Below are 23,492 nucleotides of genomic sequence, written 5' to 3'. Positions count from 1 at the left end.
CTGTTGTCTTTGAAAAAAAAAAAAAAAAAATATTTCACTCCACCAGCATTGATGATTGAGCTATTTTGAAGGTTTTAAATGAACTCTATATGGCATTACAGCTTTGACGGATAAAAACCCGATTTTCATGCAGGATATTTAACAACAAAAAAACATTCCTTTCATCACAAACTATACTTTCAGTCACGTACATTGCTTCTAGCTATAGACAGTACTAATTATTCCTAAAAGTATTCAGTACTGGAGATGAATGATCAAAATTTTCTAAGCTCCTTTAAGAGTACCTCATACAATTTTGTGATAGTGGATAAGAAAAGCATTACTTTCCTCCAGCATGATGTTATTTGGGGAAATTTATTTTTCAAAATTATGATGAATGAAGTTTTTCTGTAAGATATGTGTTACTTTGACTTTGTTTCAGCAACATGCAATTTTAAGGTAAATTTAGTAAATTTTGTTTCAAGATGTCTTCTGTACTCTTCAGATGTTTCAATATTACATAATGAAAGCTCTCTTCTAGTACGTTATTCCAGAAATCTTGTTTGGAAAATTTAGATGCATGAGATTGTTGGGAGATTTGTTAAGTTTTGTATTCTTGCAGTAGTAGGTACTTCTCATAAGTTAGGTTTCAGTGAAGTCTGATTTCATGCTGTATTCAAAATATCTCTGTATTCTTTGAATGTTTCCTAATGAAAGCTCTCCTCCAGTATGTTATTCAAGAAATTTTGATTGGAAAATTATGATGGATGAAGTCTGTAAGATGTCTTCAACTTTGATATTTTGCTGCTGAAAAGTTCCTTATCAGTAAAATCTAGTTTCGCGTTGTACTTCAAATTATCGTCATGCTAATTGTAGATTATACGGACTAACAAAGTCTTGTGTTCGCATGAAGTTAAGTGGTTTCATACTGTGAAAATTGTAGTCTAGCGTACAGAGACTGCGAGAGGTGATGAAGAGGTCAGGCAATTTATGAAAAAACATGCTGATGCTGGCAAGTAGGTGGATAGAAGCAACAAATCGATAGAGTTCTGTTTGCAAAGATTACAACATTTGATATTATATGTTTCATTTATAGTTCTTATGTAGATAATCAACAATTGTGTTTGTGCACGACTGAACTGAAATATTCAATATGTTGTACGTGATTGTCTACGGAAGGCAATCTTGCATCATTATCGGCGGGACAAGATAGTGAACGACAGTCAGCAGACTGTGGATGATTAGTGTGGTAAACCCTTCCGATTGGCAGCCAAGCATTGATATTTTAGTGGGTGTGGTGTCCATATGTCTTGGAAAAGAGCAGAGGGTTGGCAATATTCAGACAATCTTTTCTATCTGCGTTAGTATTCCGAGACTTGATATTACTTTAAGATATAAGATCATCAAAAGTTACAGCACGGATGAATGGAAATAAAAGTAGCGCCCGATCAGTTGTCGGATCATATTACACACTGTTCAGATAAAAGGTGTTTGAAAGCGTTAAGAATGTGCTTTTAGCATCTTTAATGTCACACATAGTGAACCCGATACCCAGAAATGAGGTTGACTTGGTGCTATTTAAAGGAATCTGTTTGAATGCTTGAGTGGACAGTGTTTGCTTATCTCAAATAGCTGTATGCAAGATCAGAACAATCAGAGAGGATTTATGTGATGGGGCGATGTCTCAATGTAACTAACTCCAAGAGATTATTAGAATGAACCTAGTAGACTGACCTGATACTGTTGAGTAATTTATTGATGGCAATCATGTTAGTGTGACTGCCTGCTAACTTTAATATACATCAAGGTGATAGAACTGTTCGTAGATTTGTGATTCTGGGGAAAGGAATCATTCCAATTTAATAATTCGGCATCATGATCCCACGATCACCACCCAAATTATCATCAATGTCATCATCTTCATCACCACCACCACCACCAACCACCCTAATTATCATCATCATCATCATCATCATCATCATCATCTGATCAATTCGTATCCCAGTTGTATTAACCCCATCTAGACAGCATGAAAAATTCTACCTGAGGTAGGATTCAGGATAGTTTGACACCTGTGTAGACAAACACACGTCCTGAACCAATCCTGAAACCATCCTAGCACCCCTTCGAGATGTTTCCTGAAACCAGCCTGACTTCGTTCTGTATACTCTGTGGACGTATTCTGTCCTGAAACCCTCCTGACTGCTTGTCGTAGCACTAAAACATAACGGATTTGCAGTTTTCTTCTGACTTTATTCTGTTGTTTCAGTCAATATTTATGATTCCTTGTCCATCTTTTATGTAAAATTAAAAAAAAAAAGTTGTGTGACAAAAGAACTTGAACAAAGTTTCATTACGTCAGTACAGATATATTGAGGAGTGGGTCAGGAGGGATCATGCGACATCTATGCCATGGTAACCTTCCTACAGGTAGACACACACCTATCCTACCTCAGGTAGGACTTGGGACTGCGCGAGGTAGGACGATGTATGTCTAGATGGGGTTAATGTCACAGTTCAGCCAATCTTACATCCCCATTTTCCTGTTATGATAGGAATTATTAATATCCCCATCTGCCAGCTTTCTCAGCAAATCACACTGACATTCACAATTACGATAAACATGCCTCCCAGTGTGATCCAAATCGAAATGTATACTGAAAAGTATTGGATAAATTTTTGTTATCGAATCTTGTCACAAAACATTTATGTGAAAAGGTTGAAAGGTAATTTGCCTCAAGCCACAAAGAATGATAGATGTAGTAATATATTCTATACAAATATGATCAATATCTGCTGCAATTTACTTCAGAAAATGTTATACAAGTTATTTCTTTTGTGACGTGAATGAAGTCCCCCATGTAAAAGTTTTATTACATGTGCAAGGTAAACAGTTCTACTTTTTGAGCAATATGCCAGGATTGATCAAATATATGGGGAGTTCTTACTAATAGCCAGATGAGTCGACTCTAGTCTTGCCTAACATAAAAAAAAAAAATATGAACAGTTAATGTCAACTCCTCGTCAGGTTAAATAATGTGGGTTTTAGAGGCGACTTATCTTTTGTGTCTGACACAAAATTCTATTTGATTACAAGTAACTCTATTTAGTTTTCCTACATAAGAAGGGTTCCAGGGTTAAAGTTCAGGGTTGCTGCTAAATGATTGGAACAAATGAAAGCTAGATGCTAATATTGGATGACTTTGGTATGTGATCTGTGTCAGGTACAAAAATTCAGAGTGAATGGAGTCTCAAATCTTATTAGTTTTACTACTTTATGTCACCTCAGAGTGAAACTCACAGTTGTAGGAGTCTGAACATAGTAATAGAATAGAATAGAAAATGTTATCTTTTAGTATACTTGAAAGTTATGAAAGCTGAACTCATTTCATGCCAGTACCCATAAAAAAAGTGGTTTTAACTTTGGTTTTAGTGAATGACAAAAGATGTCAATAATATCTCAATGTATTATAACACGATCAATTCATGCTATGACATTTAACTTTATTTTCTGTGTTGAAATTACTTTTCCATTGATCCTTTTTTTTAATCAGAAAACCACTTCATCAATAGATATGTGGGTTGACATTTTTTTTAATATGATACATATTGTTGTCTGAACATGGCACTGGATGCCTTGGCTTATCAGTGGGTGAATCTGTCATTGTGGTTATCATCTGAACTGAAAGCCTATGGTCAAACATACAATGTATATATGTATTCTTCATTGGCTACTTTCGCAGCTTCCTTCTGGATTATTTCCCAGGAGAAATTTAAAAGTCGATCTTCCTGTTCTAATTACTGATAAAATTTGATCAAAAGATTTTATACTATTGAAAGACTGTATGTATCAAGATTTAGTAGATAGCCAGAAGACATGAACGATTCATGATGCAGTTGGAAAAAAATGTGTTGCTGATAATCCATTTACAAATAGGAGTGAATTATTGATTCTGAATGTCTTACAATATATCCACAGTACTTATCCATGGAGAAAACGTTCTGTGTTGTGACCCGTTGGAGATTTATATAGAACTCCGTCCTTTAACTATACTTGTAAAGATTTGCAGGCTTTATGTAAGGCTTAGCAGGAGGTAGTGTGATTATGAATTGGGGATGAGTAAATACCTTTTTGACAAGCCAAAAATATAGAACAGACAGCCCCTATTTCTTGCATTCTACTGTGATTATTACCAGACATGATAAGGTTGATTTACAGTGGGTGCAGTGTGCAAAAATGAAGTTATCGATTCAATCATTTGATAATGTTTGTGGGGTTTTTTCGAATATCACACAACTGTGACATGCAAATATAGAATAATTGATTAAGCCTTGTGATCTACAAGTATATGGTCAGTATTTATTTGTACATGGCTGTGGTATAAAAAGTTATCAGTATCATGTGATATGGTAGTGCTTATTACATGGCCATGGTGTAAATATTAAGTCAGATGACATGATAAGCACTTATTGCATGGCTTTAACATGTAAATAAGAGGTTGATATAGCATTTATTACATCAGTATGAATACAAAGCTATGTATGAAATTGTGAGATGGTTAGTGCTTTACATGGTTGTCACAGGTAAATCATGTGATACGATCAATGCATGCTTATCTCAAAGCTAATATGTATAAGTATACAGGCTGTAGTATAGCTTCTCTGCTCTTGAGTGATTGATTTAATTATATGAAACTTGTACAGGGAAATGTATACATATTTGAAAATTACTAGTATTAAGAAGTAATACGCTACCAGCTTTTGCAGGTACAGGAAAGATGAACGTCGTACCTTTGCCTTCAGCTCTTATTACATTACCAGATATGAAACATAGTGTCACTCTATACAACAAAAGTAATCAATATTGAGTGAACTATAAATGCACAGCTGTCATATCTTTAGGCTGGCATTAGTTTGAAGACTCTCTAGTTTAAGTTATAACTGTTTAATAAGAGAATTTTAAAGTGAATTTTAATCAACAGAGTGGATTAATCTGTATACCAAAAGGTTATACAGTGGGAAATTTTGCATTTAAAGTCATCCAAATACCAACAAGTAAGGAACTCTGTCACAGGTCCTACGTCATTTGTAATAGAAATCTATGATGAAGGCAGGAGAAGATGAGAAAGGATTCGCTGAGGTAGAAATCCATCTGGGGAGACTCTAACTTTCATAATTGCTGACCTTTGCTTCTGTTCTGACAATGTTTTCTGCATGAATTGCAATCATTTTCCACCCAGTTACTTGTTCTTTTTTTAGCAAGAGTTCAACTGGAAAACATATTCTATGAGGTACCTTGATGTCTCTGTGTTCGTACTCCGTAGTTGGTGTTTTGAGAAAACCTTTTGAAATGCACTGCTTTTTAATACTGAATTCCCTAAATGTAAGCAAGTATTGATGTGAACCTGTTTGTAACCAACTGGAACTCCAATTATGGGTGATATAGTGCCATCAGTGAAATGCATTCTAGGTACAAGTTGACCAGCATTCACCACTTGAGAGTATGGGCAGGATGCTTTCCTTCTGATCAATAGCTTTATTGTACAAGTTTTGAGGTTATCTGTATTCCGGTTTGGTGAGCAGCATGAAAATTAAAACAATTCCTTTGTGTGTCTTTAGTAGCTTAGAATGTGTCCAAATGTGTAGTCCTTCTTGATTAAAAGTGAAACATCTTGTCGTACATGTTGTTGAATCAAGCAAACAACTAGCTCATGTCCAAACATACATATAGTCACCTTGTGGCTGCAGTGGAGACTCAGTCCTTGTACCACTTCACTCATCAACCTCGACAGTTGAGCAAAATATTGTTGATTCCACAGTGACGTCATTACTAGAGGAAGAGAGCTGTTGAGGTAGATCAGGTGTACATGTCATTACTAGTGTTCTCAATGTTAGAGGGCTTCCTTAATTTCTTTCTCTAGAGTTGGCATGACATTTAATTTCAACTTCAAGGGTTTCTGTACATCTAACACATCTATAGATAAATGAATGATTTTTCTACACCAAAGGATCAATGACCTGCTGAGTTTATAATTAAGTTAGATGCACTATATAAGACTCAAGAGTGTCAAGTCTTGTACAGTTCACATGTCGATAATGAAACACTATATCATAGATAACTAGTCCTGAAGGTGGTGAAATTTACGTCTACAAACCCATAAGGATTTCTTTTTGTAATTTTTTGCTAGTCTCAATTGTGAACATGTAGATGATCAATTTACAACATCAATTTATCATGGTGCCAATGTGAAGATGTCATTTTGTTTCCGAGTTAAACATATTGCCTCCGTCTGTGATATGTTTAAAGGGTCTTGCTGCTATATATATATACATTCTGTAAATTCAGTTGTGGCAACACAGTATGTTATTAAATGCCACAGATCAATAACTTTGTTTGAAAACTGCCGACAGTTAATCGTATTGAGTATTAGTTGAGTTAGAGTCAACTTTCAATTTGCTGTGTATTCCAAAGCTAACATGTAACCTTTACTACTATAAGCTGAACCAACAAGTTGTGCTTGTATTGTGATATTGGTATGGTTTATTTTTAAGTATTAAGAAAATGTAACATGAATCTACCTCGTTATAGATATTGATTTGAAAAATTGCCACAATGCGCTGTAGAGGAAATATAGCTCTAAATTATTTTTTTTTGTAGATGTAGGCTAAAAACTTCCAATGTTTTATTTTCTTCAAATTGGAAACATAGCCTAAAACCAGTGTTTTGTAGACGTTGGCTTAAAAACTTTACTTCTGTACTGTTCAAACTGGAAAAATATGGCCTTAAACCGTTGTTTTGTCGATGTAGGCTTAAAATGTCACTGTCCTAAAGGGATTTCAGTGTCACAAAGCTTCAATGGTTTAAAATTTGATGAAAGATTAGTCAGTTTTTCGCACAGTCGTATTGTTATTGAGATTGTCACTAACCAGTAGATGCAGCTTCATCATTTTTAAGGACAAATCATCGGTAAAGAGCATTTTTGGCTAGTGTGTGTAAATTTACTCGCATGTCTTTTACAAATGGCCACAAGCCAAAGACTTGGGAATGATTTTGTTGGCTTTTGCAGATAGTTTAGATTATGTATACATTTTTTGTATATTCAAGGTTGGCTCAAAGCGGTGATATTACATTTTAAAATATTCAACAACAAAAATCAAACCATTGCACCGGGAATATTATACACGTTTATGATGTACGTGAAACATTCCCAATATAGATATAATACAGCCCATGGATTAAAATGAACGGTACAAGCACTGTCAGTCATTCCATTATTAACAATTTTCACTTGTCAGTGTTGGGTAGCAGGGTTCAGAGATCGATGTTCTATGCGGTATGTTTATACATTAAATGACTGCCATGTCAACAGATTGACCAGGATAATCAAATTTATCAATCACTGAGTAGTTTTGATGAGTCTCAGTGATTGAATTACGATTTGTGTGTCATCGTAGAAAATGTTACTTATGTTATATTGTCGGTTTACATTTGTCGGAACTGAACGCAAGAATGAAAAGCAACTTGTGTAATCATTTATCTCAATTGAGAAATAGTACAAATTATGTATAAATGTAAAAAAAAAAATATACCGGAGATGATTTGAAGCAGAGTTTTGCCCTCTTGTGTCTCGTGTTCCGTAAAAAAAGAAGATATTTTGATAATGAGTGATAGAAGACAAGGGACTTATGGATGACATAGTTAAAGGAAATTTATATCTGTGCGTAAACATCTCCTTAGTGCAAGCAAAGTGTGAAGTTCCTTTTTTATGTGGTGTGAATTTTAATCATTGTAATTTACAGTCATGGTACGAAATCTCTTCAATTCTGTTGATACACAGATTTAAGGAGTGATATCGTCAGCTGTGGCAGCTCTTTCTGATAAAGTAATCAAAAATAGATCAAAGAATGCCGACAGTGTGTGTGTGCTCTCGTTACGAAGGTTTTATAGTAGAGAGAGAACTGAAAACTGACTAGCACTATATGTAGGATAGTGAAACCAAGTGTGAACTTGTATTGATTGTGACTGCTACTAGAGATACAATATAACAGTGTTGATGTCACTGATAAGATAACGACTCCTATTGTACGGGTAAATTGATTCTGGTAAGGTGACACTCCTCAGATATTTTGAATCATCTTATTAAGCTGGGGTCAAAAGGAAATATAGTCTTACTCTTACTGTGAAATATTAATACACATAGGTGTGTATTATACCGTATAGGATGTGAAAACCCAATAATACAAAACGTAAAATGTTGAAGTGAGCAGCATGATAAAGCTGTTATGCTATTTTATAATTCATGCATTTAATATACTGCTTTCCATTCAGTGATGTAAGCATTCATTAAAAGAGCCTGGCACGTACGCAGACAAAAGCAACAATATAGTCATGAAGTTTGTAAAACCTCGCTTTCAAGCAGATGATATAGTACATGTATATTGCAAGAATAATACCTTGTTTGTCATGTTTCTTTGTCGGCTTACTTCTTTGATATTATCCAAAAACCTGATACTATAACATCCTCAAGGATTCAGACAAGTTTCTCCAAACTGACATCCATTGTAGTAGGGATATATATGTCATTTCAATGAAGGAAAATTGTAAAAAATTAACTGCATTTTTTTCATCTCTGATTCTGAATATCCGTTTGAATCTATACTCACTCTAAAAATACAATCTGAGACAAATTCTGGTTCCATATGTTTGTGATCATGTGATGCATTTTGGTAAATCCTTTGTTTTTGTAATCCTTCGATAATAATCGGATTATCTGATCTATATTAAGAAATATAAGGAATGATATATCAATAATCCATGTTTTGAACTGTATCAGATTTACAAACAACATATTTTAAGTATTAAACAAACAATGTTAAAAAAAAAAGATATAGGTACATATTCCTGTAGTGATTAATCAATCAGTTTTTGGATTCACATAATATCACTGAATACAGAATTTTATGAAGTAAATGTGAATTTATTGCTCATGATCATATTTTTTTCAAAGATGTTAATAGATTAGTCTGAAGTCTTTGGAAGTATCGGTTATCATAGATTTACACTGACCAAGTGTTTTTCCATTTGACATTTAAAGATAGCGTATGGATTTTGTAATCCCACCTTTAGAGCTTTTGAGGAAGTGCTAAATTTGAAATACCACATCTCTCAAGTTTTGTTCTTTGCAATATATCTGGTCCCGGTTGTCCGGGTTACCAAATAAGAAACCTTATATATATATAATTGCATTGACTTGTGCAATATATTCAGTTGATTTTTCATTAAAACATGGGGGCATTATGACTTGGATGTCTACCTCCATACCACAAGCTGCGACAAGTGATGCAAGTGTTTTGTGTACTTGTATAGAATTTAATGATATGGTTGATGGATTTTGTGAAAGGCATAGATGCTTAGGTGATGTTTGGCATATAAAATTCTGTATCTGAAATTATTGATTTTGTCCAGTGTCAGAAAGGCAATATCAGATGGTAAATGTATGTCATGAATCAGGATGCATTGTTAATGGTGCCTGGTCTTTTTCTTTTAGTTTGTTTCATAACAATTTCACATTCTTGTGTGAAATTGATCAGGTTATTCTGAGGCACTGCTATACAAAGCTAGAATCAGATTGCTCATGTCCATGATATTCAAACTTATAATGAATCCAAACCTATGGTTTTATGGTTATCAATAAAAAATATATATTTAATGGATCCCCAAGGATTGTGGTATTCAAGTCTTGACTAGTGTTGATTTTGCATGATGCTAAGCCCCATTCGGTCTGAATTTGGTTTTACAAGATAAAAACCCCATGAGGACTTCTAAATATCAAGTGTAATCAGTTTGTGAACTTTTGATGCATAAAAAGTTTGAGTTCAACATAGCACAATTAAGGAAGGCATGCTCCCTGTCATAACATATAAAGTATATACAATAAGCCATGAGTAACTATAGCATAGGATAGTTCAAGTGCTAAATAGTGTTCTGTCACTTTTGTGTATGTTAACCTGTCCTTTCAATCCAGTAACCAAAAGGTTACAATCAATTCTGTTCATATTCACTAGATCTGGTTTCTGAATCACACCACAATGAAAATATAACCCTTATTAATTGCATTTTCATGTTCAAAATTTAACGCTAAATGAGCAGTTTATTGATACCAATCCATTACATTTGGTTCCTCATTCTGTCCACCGTTTGAATGATGTGTGTAGGTAGGATCCAGTATGCCAGTAAGATTATTGACATGGTGAGGTTGGAGCTTTTTAACTGGCATGTTCTCATTACGAATTGTAATTTAATAAAGTGCATAGCAACCAGTGCTACCTAAAAGGTTACTTAATGATGTAAGCTGCCAAAAGTCTCAGAGGTCATTTGTGAATACATCATGATTACTGTAAAAAAAAAAAAAAAAAAAAAAAAAAAAAAAAAGTCACCAAAATGAGCTGTATTCAGGTTATGAAATAAAGTAATAGTTTCCTTGTGTTAAATTAAATGCAAGTCAATCACAACTTGTGTAATCAAGGGAAGTTTCTGAACTAAATTTGATTTTTTTTTGTGTGCTTGATCAGTGAATGAGTCCTAAAAGGATTGATTTCCCTGTTTTAAATTATCCATATCCTTCTGTAAATATTGTCCAGAGGGAATTTCAAACAAAGCCTGCTTTCAATGTAATTTAAACATGCAGGGGTCAATCTTTGAATTATTGAGAGTATCCGTGTTTTATGTTAACTGTATGCGTCAGTCATACCTCCATAAGTTGTGAGAGAGAATTAACTAGATAAAGTATTGCTTTCTAGCCTACATAATACGTACTTACATAATAAAACAGAAAAGGAGTTATTCTTTTCATTCATAAACTATAGCCACATATAATTCACCTGATGGAGAAATTTTCTGAACATACCTGCATTGGACTACAAAGTTTTCCCAAATGGCTGTTTTAATTATGATATACATCAATACTTTGTATGCCTGATTAATTTACATATTCAGTCACGTTTCCCTTAGTACTGAGACAGTTTACTGAATAAAACTGAGTAAATATTTCAAAAAAGTAGCAATGGTTTCAAAGAAATATTCCAGGTCCTCCCTCCCAATTTGGATTCATTCTGTCCTGTGAAGGACATTTAACAACAGTAGTGTTTTTGGTTTCTGGTGCCATGTTTAGTGTAACATGAACATGGTGAAATATGGAATTACACATCATATTCACCACTGATGAAGAAAAAGTGGTTTATTTTCTTGGTCTAATTAACTACCACATGTTAGATAAAAGTTTTGAATTACAATGAAAGCAGAGAGCTTGGCAGGTTATAGTAGAATTGCTTTGTAAAGACAAAGTATAAAGTGACTACTCTTTTTATTTATCAGATGTCCAATCAAGAATGTTGTGAAAATGAGAAGGCCAAAATTATCTGTATTTAAGATAAAAACAGTGATTTGCTTTCAGTCTCTAATGAACTAAGATATACCAGTCACATCTCCAAGAATTGTAGTGACAGCAGGAGGGTTTACTAATTCCTTCAAATTTGTCTGTACTTGAAACAACAATAATGATTTGCTCTTGTATCTAATGATTAGGACACCTCGTCACATCTCCATGAGTTGCAGTGAAAACAGCAATTTCATGAAATTGAATTTTGTGTGTGTTTTAAGTTGCAATATCAATGATTTCACCCTCCTTTCTGATTAAATCGGACACCACAGTCACATCTGTAAATTGCAGCAAAGGGAGGTTGTAATTTAATGTGACTAAGATCCAGTAAACTAGACACTGTATGACGGATTCGCTACTCTCCAATTTACAAAATCTCATCTGATTTGCCTTGTGCGCCAGGAAAACCAACAGCTGATGTCATGCCTTCTAATTTGATTAGAAGAAAAAGTGACTTTCAATTAGATCTCTCTTTCGGCACTGAGACACAATGACGCACTGCCCTGGAGAAAGCTGAGTCTTACTTTAACTTAAACAGAGACCAGACTTGCACATACAATCTGTACTTACAGACTTCTTAATGAAGCGAAAAAAAGCACATTATCTCAGACACTGTATGTTGAGATAGAGTGTATGGCTTTATGCACACAGTCATGTGTTTTGTAAAAGACAATTTGATGATTCTGTTTCTTGGATGACCTGAAGGAATAGAGACAGAACAAATATTGGTTAGCCAACTGGAAAATCCAATTTGATAATCCATAATTCATCAAATGAATCTAAGACTTTGACTAAGAACAAGTGCACTAGCATACTATATTACCAGGTAATCTGTGCAAACCCTGCAGTGACTGAAATATTTTTCAGGGAAAATATCAATTACATAATATGTAAGCTACTCTGGGTAGAATATCACTGAAATATTTAAGGTTAAAAAAATGTAAAGTTATACATGTATATTAAAAAAGCTACTGTTCTGGACAGAATACCACAAAACATGGTGTTGTCATATAATGTAGTGCTGGAATATTGATATCGTCCCATTTCCTAATCTATTGACGTAAATGTTCAGTAAACTTCAATACTTTAATAGTTTGCAATTGTTATGTAAAAAATTAATTTGCATTCTTTGTTCAGGTATATAAAGCAACAGCAGGAGTAACAGCAGGAGTTTTGCTTTTGCCACTTGTTTTTATGTAATTCTGTCTGAAAATATTACAATGAATAGTATCATGTAGCCACAGGAATGAATTTATCATATTGAAAGGAAGGGGACATAAATTTTCTGATATCAGCATAACTCGAAACGGAGTACAATATGGTGATGTATGTGTTTGTTATTCTGATGGTCCTTATGTTCATTTTCATTTTGTTGATGTAGTCACATGATGTGAATGATAAGTCTAACGTCCGTAAATAGTAAAAGCCAGAATAGCAATAGTGCTGTATTCAATCAAGATCACTTCCGTTGTGGATTTCCAGCGATAACACTGATGGTTCTAGCTAGTCAACCATATCAGTTTGATATGAATTGAACGGCATCACAGACAGCACATGTGGTTGTACCTACTGATCTCTACCCATTATTCATAATCTCTGTAGAATTGTCCGTTCTATTCATTCTGGATCTAGTGGGACTTACAGCTGTTTTTTCTAGTGAAGATAGCAGATAATTTCCCACATGTACTAACAGGGGATTTACTGTTTGCAAACAAGAGACGTATTACATGAACTAGTGATGTTGGGATTGGTTTCCCGGGAAACCACTCGTCAGGTGCGATATCTATCAGGATTAGTAGCTAACAGGCTTTGAGTGGAATGAGAGAACTTTTTGTCGTCCATTTTTCAGCTTGTGAATCAACTATATTAAGCGAATGACTGGTCTAAATTTAATTCTTAGCTCACGAATAGACACTTTCTTTAATCGAGCAAATGTGTATGCCATATTGTATTGTAACACATACAGAGCAAAGGACGTACTCAAACTCCATCGTTTCATGAATATTTCTTTTATTTTGTAATTTTCCTTAAATCAAAAATAGTCAATAGATGAAAACCATAGCCACCCAAGATATTTCAGTAGTGTGCAAATTATCATAAAATTTGGGCTGGAAGATAAATATTTATCTTGATATATTTGTACTCTCCGTTTACATTTCTTTCTTTTTTATATTAGTAAGTTTAAAGTTTAATACCCTTCCATCAAAGTTATTGTTCATGTTTTTGAACTGTGAGTAGTCATCAGAAATCATGAAAGTGATGTCTTGTTCCCTCTTGATCCTTGCCCACAAGAGGTCGCTTGATAATACTAGGTTCTAATTCCAGACATGTTACTTGCAAAACACTAACAAGGAAAACATTCCCACAAGCAAACAATGTCCTTTAAAATGCATTCTCAAAATGTTGCTATTTTCAGTGAGAGTAGATATTTTTAAAGTAATAGTTCAAAAGGGAATGGAAATGGTTTACAACAGGTATACATTGTTATAAGGCTAGGGAGTTTGGGTTACTGTCAGGTATGTGATTGGAATATGGTAAGACTCCCTATCATACACAAAACATGTATTGCTACCCATGAGTAGCCACTGTCCTTAAGCTTACACCACAGGGAATTATGCATGGAAAATATTCTTTTGTGAAGTTTTTCAAGGAAGTGGCAGGCAATTATGCAAAACATAAAAAAGAGATTATGATACTTAACTGTGAAAGCATTCTATGCAAAAAATACAATAGAGACTTCTATACTTAAAACTCTGCTTTAGATAAAGTCACCTTTCTTTCATCGTACTGGATTGAAATCTATAGGCTTGTGGACTACAAACACTTTATAAATTGATTACTGGAATAGAGATAAGTTTACTTCTCTGAAAATTTAATTTTGTGCAGTCAGCATAACTGTAATGGGTTTCCCATAGGAAGGAGTACAGAGATTGATTATGGTGAGTGAGTAATCAGACCATTTTGAACGTACTTTAAGTTGTAATTGTTGCAAAGATGAGCAGTATAGTTCTGTTGAAGAAGTGATTAAATGAATGAATCAAAATACCCTGTTGTGATGCTGCCTCACGAAATTGCAGTATAAATGAGGCCATATTTGCAAAGTATATTGAAGCAAATTGAAAGAGAGTGCTTATCATGTCAAATGGTGTGTTTCAGTCAAGTGGTAGCCACAATGTTAGCATGGCAAATGAAATTGTTGGAAATCAGTTAGAGTGACTGTAATGTGATGTCATTATCTCATCAACAGAATTGACACAAAAGTAGATTCCATTTGAGTAGCTAAAATAGGAGGAAAGGCAATCTGCTGTCAGGTTCTGGTTGAAGAAAAATGCAGATGACAATCATTATCTTGTGTTTACTGTCAAAATTTCAGACTAGAGTGCAAAAGATGCTGTCAGCATTAGATTGTCTGCAATCAAGCAGATAAAGGTTAGCAAATTAGTGTCGATAATGACGAGGATGTAAAAGGTTGAAAATCGTGAGAGATTTTTTACAGCATTAATCGTTATTTTCATCATGCCTTCAAAATTATAGTAGATACGGTTAAGTATGAGGACTGAGTGCTATAGCTACCTGATAAGTATTGTGCTGGTATGGAAGCATTGATACGATATTATCACAATATATAGTGTATGGAAGAGCTAACCATGGATTTCAGGTGTAGCTTGTGGTCAGATAAAATCATGCTGTTGGAAGGGAAATAAAGCTTCTTCTTATGTGATTTGGTAGATAAGTGAATTAAGAGGAATAAATGATAGATAATATAGATCGGGAATAGACTATGGTCTGAAGATAAGGGGTGGGATGCATCTTGATGAAATGTTGCTAGTGCTGTGGAATACAATTTGGGAGACTTATAGACACTTTTAACACCTAACGCATTACTGCTCAAACTCTGGTAATTCTTAAAACAATCCTGCTCAGACTCTAGTAACACCTGATATAGTCCTGCTAAGACTCTAGTAACACCTGCTACAGTTCTGCTAAGACACTGGTAATAATAATAATAATAATAATAATGTTGGTTTCTTATATAGCGCTTTCCCACTCCGTGCTCAAAGCGCTTTACAATTATTACCCCTGGCTCGGATCAGAACAGCACAACAGCCCTTTAGTCTTCCTCAACTCCCCGGGGAGCATACAATCCATTGCAGCCATTTAAGCGCATAGGATTAAAGCCTTCACATTGCAACCTACATCCTACCAGGTCCCCAGTTATACAGCTGGGTTGACTGAGGCACAGTCGTGGTTCAAATCTTGCCCAAGGACTTTAGCCACTCAGAAACAAACAGCAGGCAGCGACGGGGCTCGAACCTGCAACCTGTAGATTCCAAGCCGGTCACGCTAACCATTCACCCATCATGACTCCACCTATAATACCTAACAGTCCTGTTCAGACTCCAGTATCACCTAACATAGTCCTGTTCAGACTCTAGTAACACCTAATACTGCCCTGCTTAGACTCAATAACACCTGATATAGTCCTGCTAAGACTCCAGTAACACCTAACATAGTCCTGTTCAGACTCTAGTAACACCTATGTTGTCCTGCTTAGACTCAATAACACCTGATATAGTCCTGCTAAGACTCTGGTAATACCTGACAGTCCTGTTCAGACTCCAGTAACACCTAACATAGTCCTGTTCAGACTCTAGTAACACCTAATACTGCCCTGCTTAGACTCAGTAACACCTGATATAGTCCTGCTAAGACTCTGGTAATACCTGACAGTCCTGTTCAGACTCCAGTAACACCTAACATAGTCCTGTTCAGACTCTAGTAACGCCTATGTTGTCCTGCTTAGACTCAGTAACACCTGATATAGTCCTGCTAAGACTCTGGTAATACCTAACAGTCCTGTTCAGACTCCAGTAACACCTAACATAGTCCTGTTCAGACTCCAGTAACACCTAATGCTGCCCTGCTTAGACTCAGTAACACCTGATATAGTCCTGCTAAGACTAACATAGTCGTGTTCAGACTAGTTACTCCTAATTTCTTGCATACAGTCAGTAACACCTAACACTGTCAATGTTGTTCCCAGACAATAGTGACATTTTAACATTATAGCTGCTCTGCTGATTAGTCTGAAGTAAAACTACAATTGTTCTGTAACATCAGACGCTGCAATTATAGATATGTCCAGACTCTGGAAGCACCTTATACAACAAGTCTTGCTAGGTTCTGTAACACCCTATACATAAACTAAAAAATTGTATACCATGACTATTAATTATCCATGCAGTGTTGGAATCATATTATTTATGAGGAGGAAGAAAAACATGTTCTTTTGGAATAAATGTTTTAAAAAATCACATAATATTAAAGAGTTGAGACATATCAGTATTCAACACAAGTATGTCAGCTTTGATAGCCATCAGGCGTAGCAGTTCTGAAATCAGAGTGTCTTTACTGTTGGTTGACTGAACTTACACTGTGCATTAAACAGACAGAATACCTGAACCATTTATGGGTGACTTCATGAATATAATGTATTCGGTTCAGCTCAACTGAGTCTTCACTAATCATGTGTATACCTGGCGTTATTGTCATGATACGTGGCAAAGTCCGATTGTGATATTGAAAGCACACTGAAGAGATTTATTCAAGATTTACAGCCACTCAAGCAAACAATATAATAAGTAATAGCATGAAGCCAATCTGTAAAGATCATCAAGTGCAATAAACATAGAGATTAATGAATACATGAGGAAAGAGAAAACATCCTAAGAAATAGATACTTCTACAGGAAGTGATCCTAGTAATTTGATGACTGATCAAAATAATCTTTCAGCTTTGAACATCTGAGCCCCAAGTTATGTACCGCCCGGGATTTTTAATAGTCGATCTATAACCTCAGAGTGTGTAACTCATAGCAATACTAATGACTTCACAACCTTCAGCTTCCTGTTCATTCTAAACCTTTGTATAAAAGCATCCATTTTAAGTTTTCCCTTGAAAGGAATACTGTACAGTTCTTATGAATATTCCATGTACATCTAGTGTGAAACTGGATACAGATATGGTATTGTATAATCTTACTTATGTACCATGTATGTAGGGTACATTGAATCATTGAAAGCCCCATATGGAACAGTGTGTTGTATGTCTTAGGAACAGTGTTTTGTACGTCACAGGAACAGTGTGTTGTACATGATAGGAACAGTGTGTTGTACATGATAGGAACAGTGTGTTGTCCATGATTGGAACAGTGTGTTGTACATTATAGGAACAGTGTGTTGTACATGATAGGAACAGTGTGTTGTACATGATAGGAACATTGTGTTGTACATGATAGGAACAGTGTATGTTGTACATGATAGGAACAGTGTATGTTGTACATGATAGGAACAGTGTATGTTGTACATGATAGGAACAGTGTGTTGTACATGATAGGAACAGTGTGTTGTACATCATCGGAACAGTGTACTGTATATCTTAGGAACAGTGTGTTGTACATGATAGGAACAGTACAGGAACAGTAAATGTATGTTGTACATGATAGGAATAGTATGTTGTACATGATTACTGGCCTTGTCAAACAAAGCTAATAGAGTAGATTTTTTTCTGTTTATAGGATCATAAAGTATTCATTATATTGAAATAGTAGTCTTTTGATTTATTGAGTTTGTACCAAGTTCATATATTTGGATTAATGTTCTTCGGTAAATCCAGGGAATCATTTATTTCCATGTGGAAGTCTCAAGGGGAAAGCTTTATTTAATATTTGAAATGGCCAGGAGAGATAAATGTTGATTAATCAGGATTAAACTTATGACATTTAGGTGTGAGTGAGATGAGTATGGTTTTCATTTTAGTGTGAGTCCCAGTTGTATAAGTTGGTATAGTTGAGACGGATGAATATCTTCTTTTTCTGCTGTCTTTCTGTCTGTCTGTCTGTCTAGCTAAATATAAAGTACTTTGTCTCATAGCTGGTAGAATTTAACATGATTGAAAACTTACCCTTACAGCAAGTTGATTCTTTATCCAACTAGCATCCTGTCCACTTCTCCAGTGGGTGACTGCAAATATTCACACACACACACACACACACACACACACACACACACACACACACACACACACACACACACACACACACACACATATACACATACATACACACACATGCAAATGCATGCACACAGTGACACATTCACACGCGTATGCACACACGCATACATACACATGCATGCACACACACATACATACATCTACACGTGCACATGTACAAATGTACCTGTATACTCTTTAACAATCTTAACACATATTCTCTTAGCTATATGTACAATGTATATCTCTCACTAACATTATAATTCTGTATATTGATGACTAGTGGTCGGCGAACTGTTGTCATATGGTGACTGTGATATCTTAATAACTAACAAGGTGGATGACCACCATTTGTGCTAAGGTAGACAGACAGACTAATTTGTATTTGAATCTATTTCAGTTCGGGGTCCTCATGATCCGTCAGTGTTGGAGCATGGAATCATCTACCCAGCTGCATATTTGGGCTCAACCCAGCTCATCTGTAACAAACCACCCAGCAAGAAAGTACGCATGCAGCAAGCACAGGAAGCAGTCAGTAGAATCAAGGTAGGGAGAAAGCATGCAAGATATATGGATGCCTTAGTTAATGAAAAACATAGGTCGTCATTTTAGAAGTGGAAATGCATGTATTAAATCAACATGAAATCCCTCTAGGACTGCACATATAATCAAAACCTAATCACTGAATTCTGGTATATATGTATATTGTGATCACAGTGTTGGATCGTAAGTCTTTCTTGAAGGTGACATAGTGAACAAAATTGAAACCCTACTTAAATTTCAGGTAGCCATTTCATGAGGCAAAACGCATGCAGATCAGTGTGATCCCACATGGGCACAGATAATTTTTGTAAGGCATAAAACGTGAAATACTAAACATGGAATCTCTAGATGAAGGTTCATATCATCATAATCTGTAATTGGGAAAAGCATGCTCTGTAACATGAGGACCCCGGGTTTAATAAAGAGAATGATTTTCTTTAATTTTGGAAGGGGAAAATCTATATAAACAAATCTCAGAATACTGGATGTGAGTACAAATTGTTGTTCTGCAAGGCAATAGTGTTGAAAAACAGAATTAAAATAGATTAAATTGTAATTTGAAACCAGTTGTATCTTCAGAATAGCATTTGACTTAAAGAGATCGTAGTTTGCATGAACTATTTCACTTCCCTGCTACGAGGCAAGATTCTCTTGCTAACAGATCTATTGTAAAGATGAGCCGTGCCATGCAAATTATTTTGTGACGTGATCCATTCTGATTACGAAGGGTGGGTTGTTACCTAACCAGCACGAAAATACTTGAGGCATGATTCCATTTAAATCACAACAAATGCTGTGATAGTTTCGACTGTAAATTTTTCCACCTGAGATAATTAGGTTGATATTAATTTCACACAAGTATTTTGTGAATGCCCTCACATAGTTGAGAAATACTCTGAAAGTGATCATATGGATGAGGATTAGTTCTTTATTGTGGGTTTTTATAGAACAATTTTATCATGGCTTCCTACTTGACAAATCTATTTGAAACAACATTGACTAAGTCTATGTTTGTAACTCAATATATTGCAAAAGTTTGGTATTGTACTACAATAATAAACTTGTTACACACTTTGTAGCTTTTTGCAATTTATTGCATTAAAAACACAGACTTTAGTCAATGTTGTTTCACATTAATTTTTCATGTAGGAAGCTATGATAAAATTGTTTTTATGAATTAAAAAATCCAAAATGAATACCCAATCCTCAATCTTATGGCCACTTTAAGATTCATTGTCATGAGTTTGTACGCAGTACCAAATTTATATCTAGAAGAAGAGCCCAAAAAAACAAAGTAATCGATATTGACATAAGAAATGAAAATTGCAGTTTTGCGTCGACTTTTAATCAGACTTCACCCATTCATATCTGTAGTTTTGTTTAGTTCTATAAACAGTTGTTCTGTATTTCTCATAGTCTGTTTATTTCTCAAGATTGTATCCACTTATTGGTAATTTTCGAAAACATGAAAAAATAATGTTGTAGTACATTTTAGCCATATTGCGGAACATTTGATCTAAATTCTGACTCTCTTCTTTAGCATTTCGTTATTCATTGCCGAAGACATCTAGCTAATAAATATAGCCTTGTTTTTTCCCTTTTCTGTCGTACACACTTTATAAATTGTACTAAAAAAAGAGAGAGAGACAGCAGGAGATGAAGTGATGAGAATAAGTAAATTATCATACGGGTTATGAGTAAACTCTCCCTGTTGTAATTAAAGTGCCTTGACAAACAGTTGAGTATAGCCAGACAAATGTCAATCAATTCATCTTCTTTGTGTTGCACACATACTGTCCTACAGGCATATACTCATTTGTCGTCCTGAAAAGTCGTTGGTGTTCTCTAATTTGAAGGACCATTTATATATAACTGCAAACCTTCCGGCTAACTCTTGCTATACTTTATGTTACTGAATAACAGTCACTGATAAAAAAAATCTCCCTAGCTTCTACTTTTAATACGCCATTTGGTTTGCCATGATTTCTTTACCATGGATGTTTTAGTAGCTGCTTCTGCTTTCCATGTACACAAAGTGTGGATTTTTTCCCTTGTTTTTTTTCGGAAAGCTAGCTATCCCCGAGCATTGACCTGTTGCCGGTTTCCAAGATGCATTACATGTCTCTCTATACAATGCCGTATATTGTGTACGCGCTGAGGGGTTTGCATGCACTACTCAGGGGATGGTTGTCACCTGGGTTTACCTGTAAAATCCCTCACTGTCATTGATGGCGTTTAGTCTTTGTTCTATAAAATCTCTCATAAACAAAGCGGTCAAGATGTCTTCATTTCCATCATTTCCTGGTGAAAATGTAGCAACATAAGCAACGTCCTCTCACGCAATGCATCTTCGAACCCGGAAAATCAACTATTCAGTCATTCTAACACTTCCCTTTCGGATATCTACTAATCCTAAGTAACTTTTATTCATCAACTTCATGCTCAGCAGATCAATCCTTTGTGTGTCTCTAAGTCCTTGCGCACACATTCATTTTCCTTACAGATTTCTCCTACTTTTTTTCATTCATGATTCTTCAACCCTATCTCTTAGCAGATTATACCTTGTATGTTAACTGAACTCTGAGTCTCTCTTTTTACACTCCTTTTCTGCTCACTTACAGATTTCAACTCTTCATTTTATCTCACCAAATCTTTTCGATTTCCTTGACAGACTTTCATGCAATACATATCTGGCTTGACTATCTACTTTCTCTGCAGACCTACATGTATATTTATATCTACTTTCTGTGCACGCAGATCTTCATTTCTCTAACAGCTATGTTGATTTCAGCTCTTTCCTGCAAATACCTCCATCACACTAAACTATCAAATTGAATGTATCATAATGCCCGACACAGCATATCACCCTTAATATTCAAAAACATGTGATGCTATTGACAGATTATTCCCTACTATCATGGATGTGCTAGTCAGACAGTGGGCATGTTACTTCACATTACTGACAGATCACACCATATAATTAACTCTATCACTCCACTATTGACAAATCACTCCACAGTTTACAGATCACGCCACTGTTGATAGACCCCTCCCCAATTGACAGATCCCTCCACTATTGACAGACCACTCCACATTTGACAGACCACTCTATACTATTGACAGATCACTCCACAATTGACAGATTACCCCACTATTGACAGATCACTCCATAATTGACAGATCGTGCCACTTTTGAGAGAGATCACTCCACACTCCATGATTGACAGATCACTCCACTATTGACAGATCACTGCACACTTGACAGATCACTGCACACTTGACAATTCACTCCACTATTGACAAATCACTCCACTATTGACAGATCACTGCACACTTGACAAATCACTCCACTATTGACAGGTCACTTCTAAATTTTTGACATACATTAGCTTTGTCTATCCTCTTTGCAGTAGACTTTAGTACGCTGCACAGTAACCTTTCCTTATTACCTCTCACAATGTTATCAGACACCTTTCCTTCAAGATTTTTACCATCATCCTTTCTTACATCTGTATGCCATATATCCCATATTCTTTGACTTTGAGTTCTTCTTCACATCCATATTACATGTGATTATGTAGTATATGTAGCATTCACGGAAGCTGTCCCCAGCGACATAGGACTTTGCTAAGTCATTTAACTGTGTGAACTTTGAACCCCAAAACACCAGAAATACATGTATGTTCTTCCTTGAATCAAGACTGGCTGTCAACCATTTCTATGTGATTCTCCCATTTTGAAAAACTTCAGTCAATTGATTCTTTGAGAAAAATAGCACAATATTAAAGTCAGGCATAGCATTACTGTGGGGAGGGGAGGGGGGGGGGGTTGGGGGTTCAGTGCCTCCGCAGCAAAATATGCATTTCCTCCTCTGAACTGTTTGGTTGGTAATGAACATGGAATAGCAATATGCAAGGTATAAATTTTAAAATCCTACATGTTGTCAATGCATATATAAATTATTAAATAGAATGCAAATAAACTATTATTCATATGTGTACATCTTTCTGATCTTGTTCCTAGAGCATATTGAAAAAAAAAGGTTTAAATAAAGATATATATGAATTAATACAGACATTGATTTTAAAATAAGATGAGCTCGTGGAAAGACACCACAAACTAAAGTGTATATGATATTTACTCTGGATTTACCTAGAACAAGTACATTTGAGTTCTGATAGCTTGACCAAATGTCATACGACCTCTAGGTAATGTTTTCGCCTGTTTCTGACAGATTGAATTTGTGGCAATTGACATTGTTGGGTAATGGGTCAGAAAATATGATTATCAAGCCTGACTGCTCATTGCATAACTTTGAAATGATTTCAGGATCATAACTTGATATATATATATACTTACAGCAGCTTTATAGTTTGTGATTCTCTGGTCCTTGTATTAAAGTTTGTCTGTCATAATTATATCATAAGCATAATACTGAAACCATGGAGTCATGATAGACGAATGGTTAGAGTGGCTGGC

At 35.3% G+C, this 23,492-nt stretch overlaps 1 protein-coding gene across 1 annotated transcript in view; it reads left to right on the top strand.

The window, feature by feature from the left end:
• The window catches only part of LOC144442953 (uncharacterized), a 120,063-nt gene that overhangs the window by 75,626 nt on the left and 20,945 nt on the right, over positions 1-23,492 (top strand). Inside the window, exon 5 of the mRNA XM_078132326.1 lies at positions 18,871-19,016. Coding sequence (XP_077988452.1) covers positions 18,871-19,016 — 146 coding nt within the window. The remainder of the gene's footprint in view (positions 1-18,870; positions 19,017-23,492) is intronic.

Source organism: Glandiceps talaboti, chromosome 12, assembly GCF_964340395.1.
Source record: "Glandiceps talaboti chromosome 12, keGlaTala1.1, whole genome shotgun sequence".
Classification (NCBI taxonomy): Eukaryota; Metazoa; Hemichordata; class Enteropneusta; family Spengelidae; genus Glandiceps; species Glandiceps talaboti.
The sequence above is the reverse complement of the archived record's forward strand: the minus strand, read 5'-3'. Positions and strand labels throughout refer to the sequence as shown.